The 22,768-nt window shown below is 39.7% G+C and overlaps 1 protein-coding gene across 5 annotated transcripts in view; it reads right to left on the reverse strand.

Moving 5' to 3' along the window:
- Positions 1-22,768, reverse strand: part of ppp2r3a.L (protein phosphatase 2 regulatory subunit B, alpha L homeolog) — a 128,804-nt gene that overhangs the window by 22,747 nt on the left and 83,289 nt on the right. For 3 of the 5 annotated variants that reach the window (XM_018261745.2, XM_018261746.2, XM_041562109.1), the window contains one exon: positions 19,376-22,056. In XM_018261745.2, the coding sequence (XP_018117234.1) occupies positions 19,376-21,325 (1,950 nt within the window). In that variant the 5' untranslated portion in view covers positions 21,326-22,056. 5 annotated transcript variants of the gene reach the window in all.

Consider the following 22,768-nt stretch of genomic DNA (forward strand, 5'->3'; position numbering starts at 1 on the left):
ATTCAGGAAAAAAACCTTTCAAAAGTTTCCAATTAACACAAGCCACGATTACATTCATTCTGCAGTAACAGCAGCCAAGACAGGAGTTTCTAACTTCTATTACAAACATTTTAAAATTGTATCTGTAATGTTGATGACAGGGCAAAACGTGGCACTATGACCGGCTGGTAAGATTAGGTTGGAATGGCCATCAGTGTGTCCTAAGACATGGATCCGGCACTAGCGAAGATTAATCGATGGATATTAGTAAGGGGAGTTCCAGGGTTGAGCCTTGGTGTAATTAATTGCATGAAAAATGTCCATTCAGTAAAGGATAAGTAAACCTTATAAAGAAATAAATAAATGTAAAATTGCTCAGGGTGGGTTCTGAGTAGTGATGTGTGGATCAAGTTTTTCCCGAGCTGCCCGATATCCGCCCTCCCTCCACTTGCCCCCACCCGAGCCCCACTTCCGGGTTCCTTCTATAGACCCGCACTGCCGATTATGTCACAAAAGGGGCAGGGCAAGCAGAGGCACGGCTATAAAACCAGAAGTCAGAAGCTGCCAGTGTAAGGTGGTAGGCAGGAAGAATCGCTCAACCTGGACCTGCCAACCGCGAAGAGGGGCGCGAGATCGGCCCGAACCTCGGGTAAACTCGTGCGTATCGGTCCAGCCCTCACATCACTAGTTCTGAGGTCTTCTGAGGTTTCTTATCTCTTTCCTGAGAAGAGCAACATCAGAACACGATTGTTTTCCTTCTGAACGTATCTCTATTTCACATATCATGTAGTACTTGCATCAAAAGGTGATCCTTGCAATTACCTATAGTTGTGGTTGGCACCTGCCTCCTGTTGCACATTGAACACGGTGGGGGTCATTTATCAACACTGGGCACATTTGTCCATGGACAGTAACCCATGGCAACCAATCAAGTTGCTGCTTTCATTGTTCTACTTGCAGCTGGCTTTAAAAAGCTAATCACCAATTGGTTGCTATAGGTAACAGCCCATGGGCAAATTTGCCCCAGTGTGTCTTTTGATGCAGAGAAAGCCAGTTCAAGGGTTCCCAGAGCCGCCGGCACCAAATGGGCGCACAAGTCATTTTGATGCCAAATTTTGGAAATGACTTCACCCAGCACAACTGCATCAGATTTGGGTTGTCAACTGGGAAAGACGCTGCGTTGTAGCCAAAAAAAAACCCATATCATTTGCACAGTGCGCTTGTGGGTCATAAATCCCCCCTATTCATTTTCCATTTAAATTCTAAATGATATAGGCTTCCATGCATAAAAATGGTAAGGCAACAGTGAATCTTCTATGAGGACATTTGCTAGTGATTATAGTCCAATGAACAGCACAACAATGAAAAATGGACACAAAATTAAGCATGTGCTGACGCTATTGAGAAAGTTTATTTTGTCTACATCTGCTCCTTTGCAACATTTAGCAAGTGAATCACACGTAAGTGGTTGCCTACATTTACAATGGAAGTTCTGGTGGAAACACACTGCATTGTGAGTAAAAAACATGGCATGCTGCAACCCCATTTTGGACTTTGCACATTGAATTGTGTTTGTAAATGAACCCTAATGCCCACATATATTAATATTATTAAGACCTTATATACTACCAAGAAACACAAGGGGGTCTCTGTGCAGTCGTTTAAGGAGAACACAATTCAGAAAAAGTGTTGAAAGTTTGGGGAAATGTCATGAAAATAAAAGGAATATTATTTACAGTAATTGAATAAGAAACTCATTCACTGTATGTTTAATGCAGAAAAGAAGAATTTGTGTGGGAGCTAATGATTCAGAAGACATGACTTTGAGCAAACATGTCATTGGTTAATAAAAATGAATAAAAAAGGTGGGATTTTCAGAATGAAAAGGCAGATGAGGGCTGAAATAAAGTCATTATAGGACAGGAGTTGTGATTAGGTGCAGGGGAGAAGGGAGATGCCAGCTGTGTCTGTATTTATAGAACATGAGAAAGCAACTTCACCCTTCATAAATACAGCATCACCACAACTGTTCCCAAAACTACCTTGTGAATCAGAAGATACTGTAGTGGCTAGTCTATGAGTCAGGGGTACTTCCATCTTTGCAGCACGGGGATTCTGGGAAGGTCCAGGGGGAACCTTATGAATAATATCACTACTGGTTCAAGCACTGTATAGCAAACATGCTAACCACTCATCCAAAAACTGAATGACACAAATCTGTAATGGTTCTTAAACTGACCATACAACAAAAATACACTAATTTGGTGAGGTTGCCAAATGAGTAGATCCCTAGGGCCCAATGTGTGGATAACAATGAGGAGAGTATGGGTGGTCAGATTGAAGGGTCACATCAACTAACCAACATGGTCCTCGTTCCAACAGGTTTTTTAACTCTGCCCAACTTCCAGCCAGATATCGATTGGGGAAACCCATCAGAGGGCCCCGTAAACTGCCCAATAAAATGCCAACCTAATCTGTCAGCAGTTTAGATCTGCCAGTGTATGAGGACCTTCAGGCTGCTGGACAACACAGATGAATAAGGCTGCCTGGCATTGGCACTATTATAGCACCACTATTTATAAGATAGAAATAAAGTCTGCTAATTATCTCATCATTAACATACATTGGGTCTGAAGGAATTAAGAGGTCATCATCAATAAAGATGGGTTTCTTTTCTGCAAAGCATATATAGGGAATTATGTGTACACATTCTACTGATATTTCTGGTGTGTACACCTTCAAATATATCTGTACTGCAAACTACCAAGCTTTACCAATGAGTTTTTATAGGATAGTTCTGGAAATTCCCTCCAAGATGGCACCTTACAGCATCTATCTTTTGGTCTGTAAATATCAAAATAAAACATAGTAAATATGAATACCAGGGGTCTTCTGAACAGTTTGAGATGTAAAATGCATAGGATTACCAAACCACGCTACAAGTAGGGTTGCCACCTGGCCGGTAAAAATGATGGTTGATCCCAATGTTATTAATAGGTAAAAAGGATAAATATATAGGAAAGCAGGTATTTTTTTACAGAAAAGGTGGCAGCCCTAGCTACAAGTAGTGGCCCGCAATGAAAATAATGCAGATAATTTTTATGACTTTACCTGTTGTAAAACCAACAAATTACCTGTGTTTTATGTGTTACAAAAACGCCTCAAAACTAAGTTGATCCCAGAACACCCTATATCGTTGGAAAGTACACCTCCTGTTGAATTAGAAATGGGCATATTCTTCTTTTCCTACTTGCAAATTGCAAATCTACCCTTAAAATTTTAAAACAAAACCTAAAACCATTCAGCCAATAAAAAGTTTTTTCCGCACAGTATAATTGGTGGTCAGAATCCCACTTCAACTAGTCTTTGGGGCAGATTTATCAAGGGTCGAATTTCGAAGTAAAATTCAACCATCAAATTAAAATACTTTGACTTCGAATATTGGAGTCCAATTTTGCCATCGAACGATAAAAATAAAATCGTTCAATCGAACGATTTTAGCGTACGATCCAACGATTTTACTTCGATGTGTAAAGACTTAGAAAAATGGCTAACATAGCACTTCGGCAGGTTTAATTTGGTGAACTATTGAAGTCAAAGTTTTTTTTAAAGTGACAGTACTTAGATTATCGAATATTCTAACTATTTTACTTCGAATCAAATTCGAAGTAAATTGGAAGTCGTAGTATCCTATTCGATGGTCGAAGTATCCAAAAAATTACTTAGAATTTCGAATTTTTTTTACTTTGAAAATTCCCTTGAATTCGCTTCGACCCTTGATAAATCTGCCCCTTAATGTACAATTAGGCATTCAAGTAATCAACAATCATAATAGTGGGGCACTGTAAATGGCAATAAAAACTTTTAAGTGAACAAATTGTGTGTGTGCTTTTATATATGTATACTTGTATATACAGTATGTGTAGGTGTATATGCTGAGAGGGTACATAAGTAGGTATAATTAAGGGGGTTATTTATCAAAGGTCGAGTTTGAGATTTTTGAGGTTTTTTTTACCTCGAATGAACTCACAACTTAAATGGTTTCTAATTTAAAAAAACTTAAATCAGTGAATTTGGAGACCGGTGATGTTGCCCATAGCAGCCAATCAGCATTTAGATTTGAACAAGTTAGAAAAGCAAAGATCCGATTGGTTGCAACAGGCGTCATCATTGGCAATGTTTGTCTCCAAAATGGAGGGGGGCAGGACTTTGCTCCAATTGCTAATGTACTATGCAAAAGAACAAATCATACTCAAATGGAACAGGAGTACTACACAGCAACCAACCTCTCTAGAAGATGTACAGATAAATGTATTAATATTTGGATGTTATAGGTTCTTAATACTGAAACTAATAGTCTTAACATGTGGCTGATGTAAACAAGGCTGTATAATCAATGCACTGGATTGTTGCCCCCCTCTTCCCTTCCCCTTCTCTCCTCTTCTATCGCTATCTTTCTATTCCAATTTGTTGATTTGAATACTAAAAATTGGCATGCACCGAATCCAGAATTCAGTATGGGATTCGGCCAGAATTCATCCTGGCCGAACCGAATACAAATGCATATGTAAATTAAGGGAAGCAAGGGAAATCGCGTGACTTTTCGTCACAAAACAAGAAAGTAAAAAATGTTCCACTTTTTCCTTTCCTGCCCCTAATTTGCATATCCAATTTAGAATTCAGATTCAGCTTGGTTTTTCGGATGAACCTTTCTTCAAGGATTCAGCCAAATCCCAAATAGTGGATTCAGTGGATCCCTCATTAAAAATCAATAATAAAAAAAAAAAGATGTTTAAAAGAAAAAAGACCCTTTGTGTATTTACTGTATGTTTCCTATACTCGTTGCTTTCATATACTGATGGAGACTCTGGCCATCCTTTTATATATTTCCAGAGTCTCTAGCTCCCTCTACTGTCTGTCCTCTGTCTGCATTGAGAATGCAGTGCCTGGGGCTTGTGTGTAAGAGCCTTAAAGGGGTTGTTCACCTTTGAGATAACTTTTAGTATGACGTAGAGAGGGATATTCTGAGACAATTTGCAATTGGTTTTCATTTTTTATTATTGAATGTTTTTGAGTAATTTAGCTTTTTATTCAGCAGCTATACAATGTGCATCTTAAGCAATCTGGTAACTAGGATCCAAATGACCCTAGCAACCATGCATTGATTTGAATAAGAGACTGGAATATGAATAGTAGGATCAGTAATAAAAAGTAAAAGTAACAATACATTTGTAGCCTTACAGAGCATTTGTTTTTTAAAAGGGAGTCAGCAACTTCCATTTGAAAGCTGCAAAGAAAAAGGCAAATAACTATGAAACTATAAAAAATAAATAATGATAACCAATTGAAAGGTTGTTTAGAATTGGTCATTCTATAACATAACATACTTAAAGGTGAACTACCCCTTTAAGAACATACTCAGCACTCATATGTAACACAGACCATAGAGGAACGCTAATAAAGTTGCAACTTTTCACAATTTTTTTGGTCAATTTATTATTCATCACTGCCTAGACAACGAGGGTGGCTTTAAAAACTCTGTAGGTTCTGATACCATTAGTTCTAATGCACTAGACCATCTGTGCAGAAAAGCTTTTATGATAAATTTTATTCCGTAAGCAGCAGAGTATTATTGTGTATTGTGACAATAACGAACAGCCATATCTTCAGTTCTGCTGGTGCACAGAAATCATTATAATATCTCCATGCAACTCTCACATTTTCATATAAAATTCCTTTTCCTAATTCTTTATCATCGCTTCACACACAGAATGTTGTTGTTATCCCATAGAGGGCGCTGTTATACCACTTCATAAGATTTAAGATGCAATTTTGGGATTCAGAATGAGCCAGAGAGATAATAACCAGAGAGAGGTATAGGTACAGGAGCTGAGTGATAGCAAAGAGTTTTGCAGGGATTTTTTAGCATTTGCAGAAAAGCAGAACTTTGTTTTGTATATTGTGTGGCACTTGCAAGTCCATCATTTCAGTCCAGTTATAAGTGCATTAATAAATACGGTTAGTCAATGTTTCACTTTTTCCCTGTTTCATAACCAACCAGGACTTAAATATATACTGCTGTATATTATATATGGGATTTTGGTATGGAATCTGTTTTCTGTAAACCAGTTATCCAGGAAGCTCAAATTACATAAAGACTGTCTCCCATTGACTCCATTTTAATCAAATAATAAAAAATGTTAAAAGAGGATTTCCCTTTTCTCTGTAATAATAAAACAGTACCTTGTACTTGATCCAAAATAAGATATAATTAATCCTTATTGGATGTAAAGCCATCCTAATTTAATATTTCAGAGGTTTTGTTAGTAGACTTAGGGGCAGATTCACTAACTTCGAGTGAAGGATTCGAATGGAAAAAATTCGAATTTCGAAGTATTTTTTGGGTACTTCGACCATCGAATTGGTTAAATCGAACGATTCGAAGTAAAAATCGTTCGACTATTCGACCATTCGATAGTCAAAGTACTTTCCCTTTAAAAAAAACTTTGACCCCCTACTTCGGCAGATAAAACCTACCGAAGTCAATGTTAGCCTATGGGGAAGGTCCCCATAGGCTTGCTAACCTTTTTTAGATCGAAGGATTTTCCTTCGATCGTTGGATTAAAATCGTTCGAATCGTTCGATTCGAAGGATTTAATTGTTCGATCGAACGAAAAATCCTTCGATCGATCAATCGCAGGATTAGCGCTAAATCGTTCGACTTCGATATTCGAAGTCGAACGATTTTAGTTCCCAGTCGAATATCGAGGGTTAATTAACCCTCGATATTCGACTATTGATGAATCGGCCCCTTGGATATTCAAATTACAGAAAGACCATACTTCCAATTTTTTGACCATGCCCATTTTGTGGCCACAGCCCCTACATACCATGTCCATTTTACAAAATTTGGCAGGTTATGGAAAGTTTGAACACATTTGTGGGAGTTTTAGGGACATCTTTTATGTGTTATTAGAGTTTTGCTAAGGAAGGTGAATTGCCCTTTAAAGGAACAGTAACACCAAAAAAATTAATGTTTTAAAGTATTAAAAATATAATGCAGTGTTGCCCTGCACTGGTAAAAGTGTTGTCTTTGCTTCAGAAACATGACTATTGTTTATATAAATAAGCTGCTGTGTAGCAATAGGGGCAGCCATTCAAAGGAGAAAAAGCTCAGGTTACACAGCAGATAAGCTCTGTAGAACATAATGGTGTTATCTGTTAGCCACTATTTAACCTGTGCCATATAGCCTTTTTTCAATTCCCGCCATTGCTACACAGCATCTTGTTTATATGAACTATAGTAGTGTTTCTGACGTAAACACAGTTACAAAAGTGCAGCTGCTGAGCATTCTGGGCTCTCTACCAAAAAGCCTCTTGTTTAATTTCCGTATTTTTCTGGTGTCAGTGCAGGAGGTCAAACAGAAACTCAGGACAATTCAGTAACAATCCCTGCCTGTGGGATGAGTTGTCAAAACAGGACATTTGGAAGATACGAAAGACTCATTATTGGGGAAACCCCAAGTCCTTGAGCATTCTGGATAACAGGTCCCACACCTGTATATCAAACAGCATGTTTAATTAAAATCATCATTTTAAATCAAGGCTATTAGAAAAGGCAACTTATACAGTACACTGCCATAAGATCAAACTCCTTGGGACATCGCTACCAAAGTGAAAATGGAGTTCTCCGAAAAGGGAACTCCTCAGCTTTCTATTGACTTGTATGGAGAGTTTATTCTGTGTTCTCCCTCTGATAAATACATACAGGGTCGGACTGGGCCGACGGGAAACCGGGAAAAAAACCCGGTGGCCCCTGGCCCTCGTGGGCCCGAGGTTCGGAACTCGGTGGGCCCGAGGTTCGGAACTCGGTGGGCCCCAACTGCGTCAATCGGACCGTGAATACATCCATAAAACTCCTATACAAGTCAACAAAGCATTATAAATTGTCCCTAGTGAACGAAGGCAAGCTCTATTTTCATTCTTTAATAAATATTCCTGCATGAGGAGTAGCAAAAGAAAATTGGACAGCAGCTCGTATCCCCAACAAAAAAATCTATATTTTATTAGCTCTGAATTACCATCATACAAAAAGCACAGAGATCAAGGCATTTCAGGAGCATCCAGCCTTAATCCCCTTATAAGAGTGGATGCACCTGAAAACCCCAAGGCCTTTTGACGATTTTAATGCAGAGATAATAAAAAGTTGATTTTTTTTGTTATTGGGGGATCTGAGCTGCTGTCCAATTTTATTTTCCTACTGTACTTGCAGCTGAGGGACACCAAGGAACATGCACAAAGCTAAGCTGGGAGTGGCAATAACTCTTGCCCACATGAGAGCCAGGCTTAAACGTTCCCCTGACAAACAGTAAACCCCATGTAAGATTTTCCTTTGTCTTGTGCCTTGACATTTGGTGGCATTTGGTGGATGCAGTAGTTGTGAGCGTCCTAGGAAAACTGAAATTTACCAAGCAGCCATCCAAGATATAAATGAAATAGTGGAGCTGGTGGAAAGACTGAACTACATGAAGCTGGCAGAGGCTCCAGGAGAAGACAGAGGATCCTGACTGATGTGTTATCTCAGTATATGAGCAGATCCTCTAGTCCATTGTGCAGTTGCAATAAAGACATTTACTGAAGATTATACGGACAACTGTAACCTCATTGCACAGGCTTGAAGATGGCACCCACCCTGATAGACACTTTTAGTCAATAAAACCCGACTAAAAATCCAGCTCTCCATGGATCCATCCAATCCCATTCCCGGTCATTCAATAACACGTAAGGTAAAATAGCTGCTCATCACTGTCATCAACATATCAGTCAGTAGACACAAGTATTTGCTGCAGCAACATTAGGAGTGGCAATGACGTACATGAATATATATATGTATAGTAATATAGGCTGACCTTTTTCATACTGTTGTGTCCAACAGACTTTTGAATCTGTTTCTCTTTCTTCCTCATGAAGTCATGTGACCTGTAGCGCTCACATGATCTAGACTAGAGGCTGCTTGTTTAAACTCATACTAATTAGGGGCAAAATGATCAAAAGTTGCAGAACTTACACCAGGTCTAGTCAGCCACAGCTACCAACCAGAAGGCAGAATTTATTGGTCACCCACAACATTTCATATAAATGCTGTAGTTACTGTTTTACTGCCTTTTGTAAGGCAAGTGACCCCAATATGGAAGATGGAGCTCAAGATACTAATTCAGCGTCAAATGACAGACCTGCAGCTCCCATGTGTGGACTAGGGTTGCCACCTTTTAATAACATTTCCACTGGCCGGTGGTGGGGGCGGGAACAAAAGGGCGTAACATGACATAAAAGGGGGTTGTGATGTAAAAAGGGGCAGAGCCACAAAGCACGATGGCCAGAAGGAGGCAAAAAGTATTGTTTTGAGCGAATTGGGGCCGGGCCAAGGGCTTTTGTTAGGGGTATTACAAACTTACCGGCAGCTACATTGCCGGTAAAGTTGTAATACTGGCCCGGCTGTTATTTTACTGGCTAGGCCGGTTCACACAGATTTTGAATGATCTCTGACACAGGAATTCAGGAACAAAAAAATAAAAAACAACTTTTGAGAACTTATTATATATAGATTTTTGTAGGAAATTGATCTTACAGCATTCTAGATAAGAGATCTGGCAATCTATGGATTCTAACAAATGCCAGAGGGGCTGCAGTACAATAACACAGACAGTCACTACCTATAGGCCTCTGGGGGGCTGTTAGGGCCTAATGCCAGGGCCCATTTTGAATCCCATACCGTAGAGAACCAGTATCCCTTTAAATGGCATAACGCTAGCATTAATTAGATCTGTCATGCGTGACGCAACTAGTGTTGACACTCTCATGCTAGGACAGAAAAACTTGCTTAATCTACAGGTGACAATCTGTCAGCAACCCGATTGGCCGTATGATTGATGAGCATGTATAGCAGCCATTCAGGTAGCTACAGCATGGAGCAGGAAACATGCAAGACTGACTGTCATCAAGTCCTGACTGCAAAACTGACTGTCATCCTGTAAACTGGTAGCCAAAATGGTGTTTTGGGTGCTCAGATACTGGGCCTGTAGGACAGGGAATAAGCAGGTCTCCAGAGCATTTAGAACTGGGTCAGTGGGGGGTTGTGTTGGGAGAATCAGTCAAATATTTTAAACAGGGGTCGCACATTTTAAAAGTAATGCTTTGAGCTCTGGGTCTGGTTTATGGACAGGAAACCTTCCCAATTCTTATTGCCAATTCTCTTTGCTAAATCTACCTCCCAAATTGCTTGCTTCTCTTTCATTATTTAAAATAAGTCCCTACTTATAAATACACATGTATACTAATCTTGCCTTTCCTCACTCTTCATATTCAGTATATTATATCAGTCACTTAATACTCCATTTGTAAAGGCTCCAGATACCAAGGCAACAGATTTACTGAGTGGGGGGGGTCAGTTAACCCTGAGCAGCAGACACCCAATGTGCAGGGGGGAAAAGAAGAAAAATTCAGCATGCACACAAATCCTTAATAGCTTTATCGTATGGGTGATTCATACCAGACCTATTACAAATGAGGATTGGAAGGCGCCCTTTATGTTAGGAAAGTATGAAGTTTATAAGTGCGACGAGCCAAGAATGGGAGACAGAGACCAAAATGTGCGAGGCTTCAATAAACCTTTCTAAAATACTTCAAAAATAATGTTATTTAAAGGATCTCACTAGGGAAACGCAGAAAGTAAGCATGACCTCACGTTACCCTGCATTGTCAGAACAGACTTAGGCTAATGCCACTGCACATAAATGGAGGCCGAGAATCAGCCCCCCCCCCCACTCACATCGGCCCTATCATGTGCCTGTCTGGGACCTACATCAATGGTGTGAAGAGGTCTTCACCCAAAAGAATTAATGTCTGGCCAAATATCTATAATAAAATTGCAATTGTGGGATCTATTTAACAGCAACTGAACTGCAGTTTCACAGCTTCTTACAAGTCACTGGACTTCAATATCACTTTTTATATCAGGGCTCCAGGCATTGGCCCTCAGATCCTTAGTATTCATTTTAGAGGAGAGAGGAGTACATTATCCCTTATAAGCAACCCAATATTGTTACCAGAACACAGGTATGGGACCTGTTATCCAGAATGCTCGGGACTTGTTTCTGGATAATGGATATTTCCGTAATTTGGATCTTCGTGCCCTAAATCTACTATAATATCATATAAACATTAAATAAACCCAATAGGATGGTTTTGCTTCCAATAAGGATTAATTATATCTTAGTTGGGATCAAGTACAAGGTACTATATTATTATTATTACAGAGAAAAAGGAAACCACTTTATTTGGCTAAAATGGAGTCTATGGGAGACAACATTTCCATAATTCTGAGCTTTCTAGATAACATGTATTTTATCAGGTAAGTGAACACTATCATTGGGGAGGTGACTCATTTTTGGCACCCCTCAGAGATTGTTGACTTTCCTTATCCTTTAAACATTTAATTGGCAACTTGCATACTGCACATCCAACACAGAGGAGCTTCCAAGAGTACCTTAAAGTTAGTTATACTGTCATGGAAAAATAGTGGCACTCCAATTTTGAAATCTCACATGGGGCTAGACATGTTGTTAGTTTCCCAGATGCCCTCAGTCATCTGGTTTGTGCTCTGACTGCTCTTTATTGCTGCACTGCAGCAGCCTATCATCAAAACAGGAAGGTAACAGCTCCCTGACACCTGCACTGCTAAAAAGCTCCCAGGTACCACCTAGTGGTAGATATGAGAACAGCACTCAATAGTAACCCAAGTCGCGACTCAGTTACATGAGGTAGGAGAAACAATAGCTTATCTGAAAGCAGTTCCATTGTACAGCACTGGATCAGGCACGATGACCTGAGATGGCTACCTACACACCAACATTACAGCTAAAGAAATGTATCTGTTGGTTCAGGAATACAATTTTATATGATAGAGTGAATTATTTGTAATGTAAAAAGTGAAATTTAGAAATAAAACCCATACAAAAATCCATAAACAACAAACAAACCATGACAGAATCCCTTTAAATACATTATTCACAATGACTAATGAATATCTTGCATACAAAGGTTATACTTCAAAACATCCAGGTTGGAACTGAACAGCTCTCCGTGGATCCATCCAATCCCATTCCTTTCCTAATACCCCTATCAATTTCCATCCTTTTATGTTAATTAAAAACAAAAGCAAGCACACAATATTGTTTTGAATTGATTCCTAACTTTCTTACTCAACCACCCTGGTCTAAGCAGTGCTGTCCAATTTTGATATAGTACTTTGCATGATCTGGCTGTGTCATCAAAGGTCTTCTCATTAATTGTTCCTTTGTAACGTAGCCTAATGGAATAATCTAGATAAGATGATTGTCTTTAACAAATAACTGTATCTGCTAAATGGAGTGGACTGGGTATAAAAGGGGCATTGGCAGACTGTCATCAAGCTTTTTCCCTCTGTCTGCATAGCTGGTCCTCAGCCAGTATATGGGATCAGGTTCCTCAGAGTCACAGAGTAGACCCTGTATTAACTTTCCAGGAGGAGACTGGATGTCTATGAGGAGTGGTATGTAAACACATGTAACCCTTTGGAGACCGGGCACTCCAACATTGCCGATGTAATAGTTCAACTATAACTATTGCATAAGTTAATACAGGTTATGCTCTTCTAATGGATTATTGAGGTGTTCACAAGTAAAACAAATGGCGCCAACAACTGATTGCAGTAACGTAATGGCAACTGGGTTAATTGTGGTGCACACGTATAAAGGCAATAATAACCAGGCCGCTATGATAACAGCAAGAAAATTCATTATTCGGGTGAGAATTTCTTCGATTCATTTGCCATGATACACAATTGAAGGCTGAGGTTTTCTGGCACACGTGAGAGTCTCTCGCTGAAACTAATGTTGACTTGCAATGACAATTCCTGTGCTCAATGCTCAGAAAGAACCAAATGCAGAGACATCATGTCATTGTTTCTCTCCTTACCAGCAAGCCTTAAAGAAACGGGTTATAGGAAAGTCAATGAATCTGTACATTTGCAGCAAAGTAGGCTGCGGGCCGTGTTTTCATTAGTGACAGAATTAGGCTGCTTTGGTTGGAGTCTGGCTTCTACTCTGGAAACTTCAGAGGTTAAACTGCTTAAGTATTTCTGTAACACTCAGAACATTCCACCTTTCCTGCTGAGCAAACACTTTGAGGAACCTCTTCTACCACCAGCTCTTATGTTTATTCAGCTCCTGGCCATTTCATACCAGCTTTGCTCAGACCCCTACAGGGTCAGTCAATCAGTTTTAAGATAAGTATCACACAAGGGGGCAGATATGCAGTAGAGGGGACATATAGGGGCTTATCAACAAAGAAGTACAGAATGCCAACGGAAGTTTTCCCTGAAGTCCAGCTTTCATAACTATATGCAAAACATAATAGGAATCGTTTACAATGCCCTAAGCAGTGTGCAGTGGGCACATTTGGGGCCACTGTTTTGCACTTTGCCCACCGTGTGGGGAATTGTGTGGATAGCTGTAGGCTTCTGCTCTCAGTTTTGGACCACAGAAACATGTGGACTGCTATTTGTGGGTCTGCCTTAGGCCACACTAGATTCAAAAGAGGCTGGCAGGGGGAGGCACATAGTTGCCCCTTAGTGATCTTGCACTTGTACCCCCACTGTACACAGGAAGCACGGCCATGCCCCAAATGGATTCCCCCAATGATATATAAGGCAGAATCAAAGCTACTGCCTTTTGCAACCTGATTTATGCCCAACTGCTATGTGAATATACTGTATACCACTGATGCAATTTGCTGTGCCACGCCCCATAGAGAGTCATTTGTAGAGGCTAAACATAAGTAAGGGTTCTCCTAGTATGGGCTAGATGCTACCCTCGAATGCATTGCTATACATCTCCCCCAGGTATATCACTTTTATTTAACTTGTTCATTAATGACTTAGGGGAGGGTATTGTAAGTAATGTATCAGTGTTTGCAAATGACACAAAACTATCCAGCCCAATTAATTCCAATGTGGCATCCTTGCAACACGATCTTGACAAACTGGCAATGTGGCCAGCTAAGTGGCAAATAAGATTCAATGTTGATAAATGTCAAGTCATGCACCTGGGATGTAAGAATATCCAAGCCACTTATACCCTTAATGGGACTGCACTAGGCAAATCCATTATGGAAAAGGACCTTGGAGTCCTTGTAGATGATAAACTTGGCTGTAGCAAGCAATGCCAGTCAGCAGCATCAAGGGCAAATAAGGTCTTGAGCTGTATTAAAAGGGGCATAGAGTCACGGGCGGAGGGGGTCATTCTTCCACTGTATAGAGCACTTGTAAGGCCCCATCTAGAATATGCCGTACAGTTTTGGTCTCCATCACTCAAACAGGACATTATTGTATTAGAGAGGGTATAGAGAAGGGCAACTAAGCTGGTAAAAGGTATTGAAAATCTTAGCTATGAGGAAAGACTGGCCAAATTGGGGATGTTCACGCTGGAGAAGAGGCGCTTAAGGGGTGATATGATAACTATGTATAAATATATAAGGGGATCATATAATAATCTCTCTAATGCTTTATTGGAGAAGCTTCAGAACGTTTTTTTTACCTTCCTCTGGATCAACTGGCAGTTAAGCAGGTTAAAATAGAGTTAAAAGGTTGAACTTGATGGATGTGTGTCTTTTTTCAACCTAAATTACTATGTTGCCTCTACCCCAGCATCTCACTGGTTCCCCACACTTTTTTGAATTACATCATTTTGACACCATCTGGCAGGTCTAACACATATATAGGCCAGACAACACTGAATTAATGTAAATTTTTTTTAATGGTCACTTTAACTTGATATTGGGCTCATATCTGTAAACATGAATCATCATTTCCAGTACTGCAGGCTCATGCTGTGAATGCCATTTATCGTTGCCAGCAAGTTAGTAGGTGGTGGTGATGATTTCAAAAGCAAGCACTTCTGGAATGACAGGCAGATACAGCTGGCACCTAAGATAACTGAAAAGGAACCAATCAATCAGTTCTGCGTGAAATCCTAACTGCCACCATACTGCTTTATAGTGATAGCTGCACTCCTGTGTGTGTCTTTACTTGTGTCCTAGAGGTCACCTTTGCGTCTCTAAAAGCCTGCCAGGAACATATCAGGACTAAGGTGTGATCAGTTTCTGGCATTTAAAGGGGAGCTATCGCGAAAATGAAAATGTAATATTAGCTTTAGCATACCGAAATAGGAAACTTTCTAAATACAATCAATTAAAAATTCTGTTCCGTTTCTGAAAATAATCAAGTTTATATTCACTATTCCTCTCTCAGCATCCGTTTCTCTTCTTTCAGGAGTTGGGTGTCAGATGAATGATCCAATATATCTTATAGGGGGGCTCTATTTGCCTAGAAGATGTATTAAATGTCACTATATTAAAATCACCAGACATCATGTCTCTCTACATGCAGGATTTGTGCAAGTTATTTTGTTAGATTTGTTTGTACTGGAATCAGTTATTTGAGTGAGCTCTAATTCATGTGCTAGGAAAGGAAGTCCCCCCCTATAAGATAAATTGGATCTAACTGTCAATGACTATCTGACACCCAACTGCTGCATGAAATGAGAGTGAAGAGAAACAGATGCTGAGAGAGGAATAATGTAATGACGATAGCTTATCTTGTGGTCCAGTGGCTCTCCCTGGTGGTCTAGTGGCCAGCGGGAACACCCGCCGCGCGCATCCTTGTTCCTCCTGTGCCGGTTCCCCTATGGCACAGCACGGCCGCGCTCTTCTGGGTTTATGTACCGGCATGATGACATCATGGCGCAATGGCGTGAAATTCAAACAGTATTTAAGGGGATTTCCGTGTTGAACTCATTGCCCGTTGTTAGGTTCTATTTGGTAGTTCCTAGGTGCTTATTCTAAGTGAATCCTGTTTTGATCCTCTAGTGTTGACCTTGCCTGTTGCCTGACTATTCTGTATCCTGACCCTAGCCTGCCTGTTTATTCTGAACTCTCCAATCTGACCATTACCTGCCTGTTCATTTTGACCTCTCCAAGCTGAACCTTGCCTGTCTGACTATTCTACGCTGTCCAATCCTGATCTTAGCCTGTCTGACCATTCCTAGAACCCTGCCTGCACTGACCCGGCCTGTCTGACTATGCCGAACTGCTTGTTTGGTCTGTGTTGTCTTCCATCCAGTATCCTTGGTGAAACGATCGTGCCCCTCTGCTCGTCCAGAACCTTTAGCTTTGCTACTCTTTTAGTAAGACCTGGCGGCATCCAAATAGCTGAGGGCTCCTCCTGAGGTGAAAGGTGGCTGTTAAAGGCAGAGGCAAGAGCCGAGACCAGGGAGCCTAGCACTGGTTCTGGAGTTAGAGTGCTGAACGTGACAAATAGTGACGATAAACTTGCTTATTTCAGAAACAATGCAGAATTTTAATTGACTGTATTAAGAAAGTTTCTTACTTAGGTATGAGGAAGCTTATATTAAATTTTCATTTTCGCCATAGTTCCCCTTTTGAGGAATGCCATTGACTGTATCCCACCCAGCCATATAAATAAAAGGGGCGCTTGTCTTAATGGACACTGCCTATATGGTATAATGGGCATATTGTAAAGCTGGGGGAATGTGGGATTGCGAGGCTGGAAAAAATAAAGAAGAGTTTCTGTATGGAATTTCGCATGAACAATGCAGTACTGACCGCCAAATAGGATTTGTTTTAAAGGGAATGTGTCACTAGAAAGAAACAATGGAAATATGAAACTGTTACCGTTAAACGTTTTTTTCTTAGTATATCACAATTTTATATTTCAGGCATGCCAAGTGAATTCGAGTGAAGCAGAAGTCAGTAGGTTTGTGAGTTATAGTTCAACAGGATGCTGCTTGCATAATGTGGGCAGGTAGGTTTCCATAAACAGAAAGAATATCTCAAATGAAATACAGCACATGGTTTAAGGGCTGACCACAGCAAACTGCAATGTATTGGCAATATTTATTTTAGATGAGATTTAGCAACAGTATAAATAAAATGAATATAAATAAATATAAATATAAGGAAGTCTGCAATACTTTACAGTTTTTAAATTTTAATTTCTACGTTAATTTTTCATATCAAAAGTGTGTGTTCCTTCCTAGAAAGTAAAGTACTGGTTACCCCCCCAAAAAAACCTTATACTAGGGTAGTCCGTAAACATTTTACTTATATTGTACGTTTTATAGCGGATAATAAATCTAAACTAAAAGCAACTGCAGCCCATATTCTGTCAGAGAGTGATAAAAACAATGTGGAAGATATATATGGCTACTGGCTTCAAACTACGTTATGAGGTAAGAGTAAATCCTGGCTGAAAATGCATTCGGAGCATTCTCACCCTGAACAATTCAATAAAAAGCTATTTTAGAATCCGATATAATCAAGGAAAAATTCCACAGGTCTAGTCACAGTTGTTAGAAGCCAGCTTCTCAAAGATGAAGAAAAACAGCCGACAGTTACTCTTCATGACTTCATAAGGGCAGCAGGGCAATTGACACCATTAAGCTGCCTTTACACAAAAAGATCCATGTTTTTGCAAGGTCTCCTTAGGCCAATTTGGCCACCCAGATTGTAAACCAAATTGGTCTGATCCGATATCTTTCCCCCCCCCCGACACACAATTAGACCCATCCAGAGAGGACAACATCACCGGGACAATACCTTGTGTCTGGCCACACTGAAAATCTCAAATCTATAACTGGTAGCTAAAGTACAGTGATACATCCACTTGCTTCTGTTCATACAGAGCACCCAATAGGTAACCTATGAAACTCATCTTTTCCAGTACAGGTATGGGCCCGGTTATACAGAATGCTCACGACCTGGGGTTTTCCAGATAATGGATCTTTCCATAATTTGTATCTTCATACCTTAAGTCTACTAGAAAATCATGTAAACATTAAATAAACCCAATAAGCTGCTCTTGTTTCCGGTAAGGATTAATTATATCTTAGTTTGGATCAAGAAAAAGGTACTGTTTTATTATTACAGAGAAAAAGGAATTTTTTTTTGGATTTGGATTATTTAATTATAATGAGTCTATGGGAGACAGCCTTTCCGAATTCAGGGATTTCTGGATAACGGGTTTCCAGATAACTGATCCCATACCGGTACTGATCATTCACTTTTACTTTTTTAAAGGGGTTGTTCACCTTCAAACAACTATTTGGTTTCGCCGATCCTGTAAACTGTTCTAAACTGATACATTTAGTTGATACATTTCTTATCTTTGTCCCTGCTGAGCAGAATCTCTGGGGTTCATTACAGGCAGCTGTTAGAATTGATACAATAGTTGCTAATACTCCAGAGATGCTGCTGAGAAATGGATCAACTAAATGTTGCAAAATTGCAAACAGTTTAGAGTCTGCCCCTGAATTACTGAGCTGCCAGACGGAAACACCAGAGACACGAACATTCAACTTTAAACTTAGATTTTGGAAAAAACGTAAAAAACAAATAATGGAAAGTAAATGAAAAAAGTCTTTATTTCTGGGGAACAATCTAAAAACAACTGAATTTAAAAAAGTGTTTGGAAGGTGAACAACCCCTTTAAAGGGATACGGTCATAGGGAAAAAAAGATTTTTTTCAAAACGCATCAGTAAATAGTGCTGCTCCAGCAGAATTCTGCACTGAAATCCATTTCTCAAAAGAGCAAACAGATTTTTTTTTATATTCAATTTTGAAATCTGACATGGGGCTAGACAGGATCGCTTTAAAGATAGTGGTTTACTGCATGGACTTTTTGATAAATCACTTAATGATGTACCACTGTACAGGTTTTGTACTTTTTTAATTTACTAAAAGTCAATAATTTAATTTTCAATGACAAAGTTTGCCTGAAAAGTCATCAGGGTTGGACTGGGCTGGAGTGAGACAGGGGAAAAAATGGTGGGCCCCACCAGCCCAGACCCGCTCCCCATGGCCACATTAGATTAGTGCAGTCCCTGACCTTCTCTGCTCCAATAGTGAAGAGCAGAGAAAAGAGGTACATGCTGGTGGGTTAGGTTGCTGCAGCCCCGTTCAGCCCGACTCCCCCCCCACCCCAGTCCTGTTAGTTATTGACCAAACAAACAAACTCAACAACTGGGCCCATATTTACTGGGCTGTCTTTATTTATGCAGACTGATGACATAACAAGGGCCTTTCTCTCTCTTTGCAAGACAGCTGAATCAAGCACATATGGGTTATTGGTCACAGATATAAATATGCAGCAACCAGATTTTACTGCTAGATTTAAGCAAATCCAACTGAAAAATAATCTGTCATCTAATCTACTTCAGTTAACAACACTAACTGGTAATCCTCAAAAATTAGCAAACTCTTAATAACAAACACTTTTCTTACCTTAATGATCTCTGGAGTCTGTTGAAGTGATAATGTTGGGGCAAGATTGTAGCTTTGGTTCTGGAGCGGACTGCTAGGAGAGGAAGGTGAAGTAACCATGGTCTCCTGAAGGATTTTCATGACTTCTTTTTGTTTAGACAGAGTTCCTTTACCTGATCTCCAATCAACAAGTTCCTGAGCAAAGTCTTCAATGCTTCCCAAGATACGCAATAGAAGATTCCCCTCATCATCTTCTGATTTATGTTCACTAGATTTTGTACATGATGTTGAAGGCAACTGTGAATTGTGCTCCTTATGGAAAACAGGAAAGCTAGATTGTACTTTAGAAGGGGTTGTGTTGGGAGGGTTATTTAATGTGCTTTCAATTTTTTTAGAAAACCTCTCCAAATCCAACAGCAATTTGTCGATTTCTTCATGGTCAGTACTTTTGCCTACATTACTTTCATGCCTGTTGTAAGAATGGGACCCAGTATTGTAGGTCCCATTACTGCTGAAAGATGTGTTGTTACTTAATATCATAGAAGGGTCTACGGGTCTGTGAGATTGAACTGACTTGCGACTGGGTTTTTGGTCAACAGATTCGGAAACAGATAAACCCGATGGACATTTTTGGGGGTTCATAGGTCTTTCCAAGTCTGAATCCTCTTCAATGTAAAGTTTTTCCACTGAATTCCTTGGCAGCCTCTCACCAGTATTGGAGAATACCTGATTTGCTGCATGAGATGAAACAGAGTTGCTTTTCATACTGCTACTTTTATTCTGATTCGTGCCTCTTTGCCAGGTCTTAGCAGGTAATGGTGGAGCAACTGGTGAGACACTTTTCACAATAGTGGCATCATTGATAATGGGAGTTTGTGGAGTAATTGCTCTATTATATTCTGTGGTATTAGAAGAAATTGACTTCTCTGAAGGTGGCATTTGAACCACATCTTCATACTTTGGGGGCTGTTCATGTCCATAAATCGGAGAGAAAGGTTGCTGCTGTAAACTGCGGATACTACTTACAAGTTCAGCTAGATCACTAGGCTCACCACGTCCATGTGTACCATGTTCCAGCTCAAACGGAAGTTTCTTTAAGTAAGAGGAGAGTCTAGCCATAACATTCATGTAAATAATCTCTGGGTTTGGAAAATGATCCTCCCCTTTCCCCTCACTAGTGCTGTTGCTTCCAATAGACCTATTCCTAATACACTGCTTAATTATGTTTGTGCACTTTTTCAAGTCCTCAGAACATTTCAAGAGAATATCCAAGCACATTTTTATGTCTTCTCCAGACCCAGCACCATCAAGGTTGTGTTTTTTCAGAATTTGGTTAATAAGGTTTTCATCTGCGAGGCCTTGCAGATACAAAGCGGCCATGTTATTAAGGTTCTGTTCCAATGATGCATTGCTGGAGACCACTGCTTTCTCCTCCACCCCTTGACCTTGAGATAAATCATTTGGAGGACAATTTTCATTGTTACTAAATTGACCATAGATAAAGTCGTAGTCAGTTGATTTCCTGTTAAAAGAGTCAGGACGGACTTTTCGGCCTTTCCTGAGATTAACATGCTGATTTGAGGCATTCCTTAATTTCTCGAAAGAAAACTCTTTTGCTTTTCCACTTGCTAAATTTATGGCTTCACCAGTAATGTCCTTCAGACTGCCAGTACTTTGGATGGCAGAGGCTTTTTTGTTTCTAGAGTTGAGATGAGAACACTCCTCACCACCAACCACCCCCTCTCCGCCTATTATTCTATGAGTAAGATCTCTAGCATTGCTAGGGAAACCCCCGTGAGCTTTAACAAGCTCTGAGCATACACTGTGGTGTGCAACCTTGCACTGAACTCCAAGTCGATGAACTTGACAATTTCCATGGCAATAGTGAATTACATTCTCAAGCCTCTTGTCCAATACAACACTATTGTAACAGGTTACTTTACTTACAATCACCTTGTAAGGTGCAGCCATCGGGCCAATTAAATAAATAAATTAATTAAAATAAAGGAGACAGTCTTAAAGGTGAGCACTTAACCAACAGTTTAAATGCTGTGTGCAAAATATATATATATATTTTGCCAGGATTTATTCTATTGTAGTCCAGGTGGGAACCAGAGATGCTTATTAGCTGAAGGGTGAAATGTTTTCAAGATTAACCAGCAAGTTCAGTTGCTTTAGCCTTATCACTACTGGATTCTGTATATTGTAACCTGGATGAATGAAAACTGTCATGAACAACCAAGAGCAGGTTTCTTCAATCCTTCTCACTGCTGAATCAGAAGTAAACCACTGACAGATATTTTGTCCAATCCAAAGTGAGTAGAAGAAGCTCATTCAGGCAGAAAGAAAACACATGCATACTGAAAAATTAGAGCAAAAAATAAGCTTTGTGGAAGAGCCATTTTTTAAGTTGCTTCCTACTCAAAGACGACATGATTATTACTTATAATTGCCTCTTGTCTCCAGCATTTTTGGTACAACTCCTTTCATCTTGCAGATCCACTCAGGTGTCCAAATAAAAAAAACAAAAGTCTCTTTTAAGCAGTAACATGGCTTATGAGGAAAGTTATTTAGAAATCAGTTGAGCTTAGTAGTATATTGTAATACAGTGAAATAATGATTCTTAATATAAACTCCAACACAAGGGACGTCTTAAAGATGTTGGCTCGGCTTTTCACAGTTTGATTGAAGAAGCAGAGATCCTGCAAGGCACAAAAAGAAAGATGTTAATGTTAGGTCTATCCACACTGTAAACGTGAACCCATCTCTGTAGACATATTTAAGATAATAGTATTAAATTATCAATATTATGTATAGACATGCAGAGAAATACAATGAGACGTTGTCCCATAATTAAGTACTCAGCATTAGATCTACGCCTCCCAACAAAGGGCTATATTTATCAAAAGAGTGAAGTTAGAGTCCGCTAGAGTGAAATTCCGCCACTCTCCATTCATTTCTATGGGATTTTGAAAGGTGTATTTATCAAAGGATGAACTTTCACTTTCACCCATTGATAAATACTCTTTTTAAAATGCCATAGAAGTAAATGGAGAGTGGTGGAATTTCACTCTAGAGGACTGTGGCGATCTCTAACTTCACTCTTTAATAAATATACCCCTAAGACTGAACACAATTAGTACAACATTTTGTACCAAAGACGAATGCCCCTTAAAGTGTTCTCAACAATAACAGATTTGTTTGTAAAGAAAGTTTTGCAGTGCAGTATACTAGGCCCTGTCTCCTGCTTGGTTCCAATGTAACATACTATCTGCAAAGTTGGTGTTTCATCCAAAGGTGTAAGATATTTGTAGTGTAGATAAATACTGCAGGAATCAGCTGGAGGTATATACAGGTAATACCATGTACCAAGTGCTCCCTTGTCAGGAGTCAAATGGTATAAAGTCAGTGCTG

The sequence above is a fragment of the Xenopus laevis genome, chromosome 5L (genome assembly GCF_017654675.1).
Source record: "Xenopus laevis strain J_2021 chromosome 5L, Xenopus_laevis_v10.1, whole genome shotgun sequence".
NCBI classification, from domain to species: Eukaryota; Metazoa; Chordata; class Amphibia; order Anura; family Pipidae; genus Xenopus; species Xenopus laevis.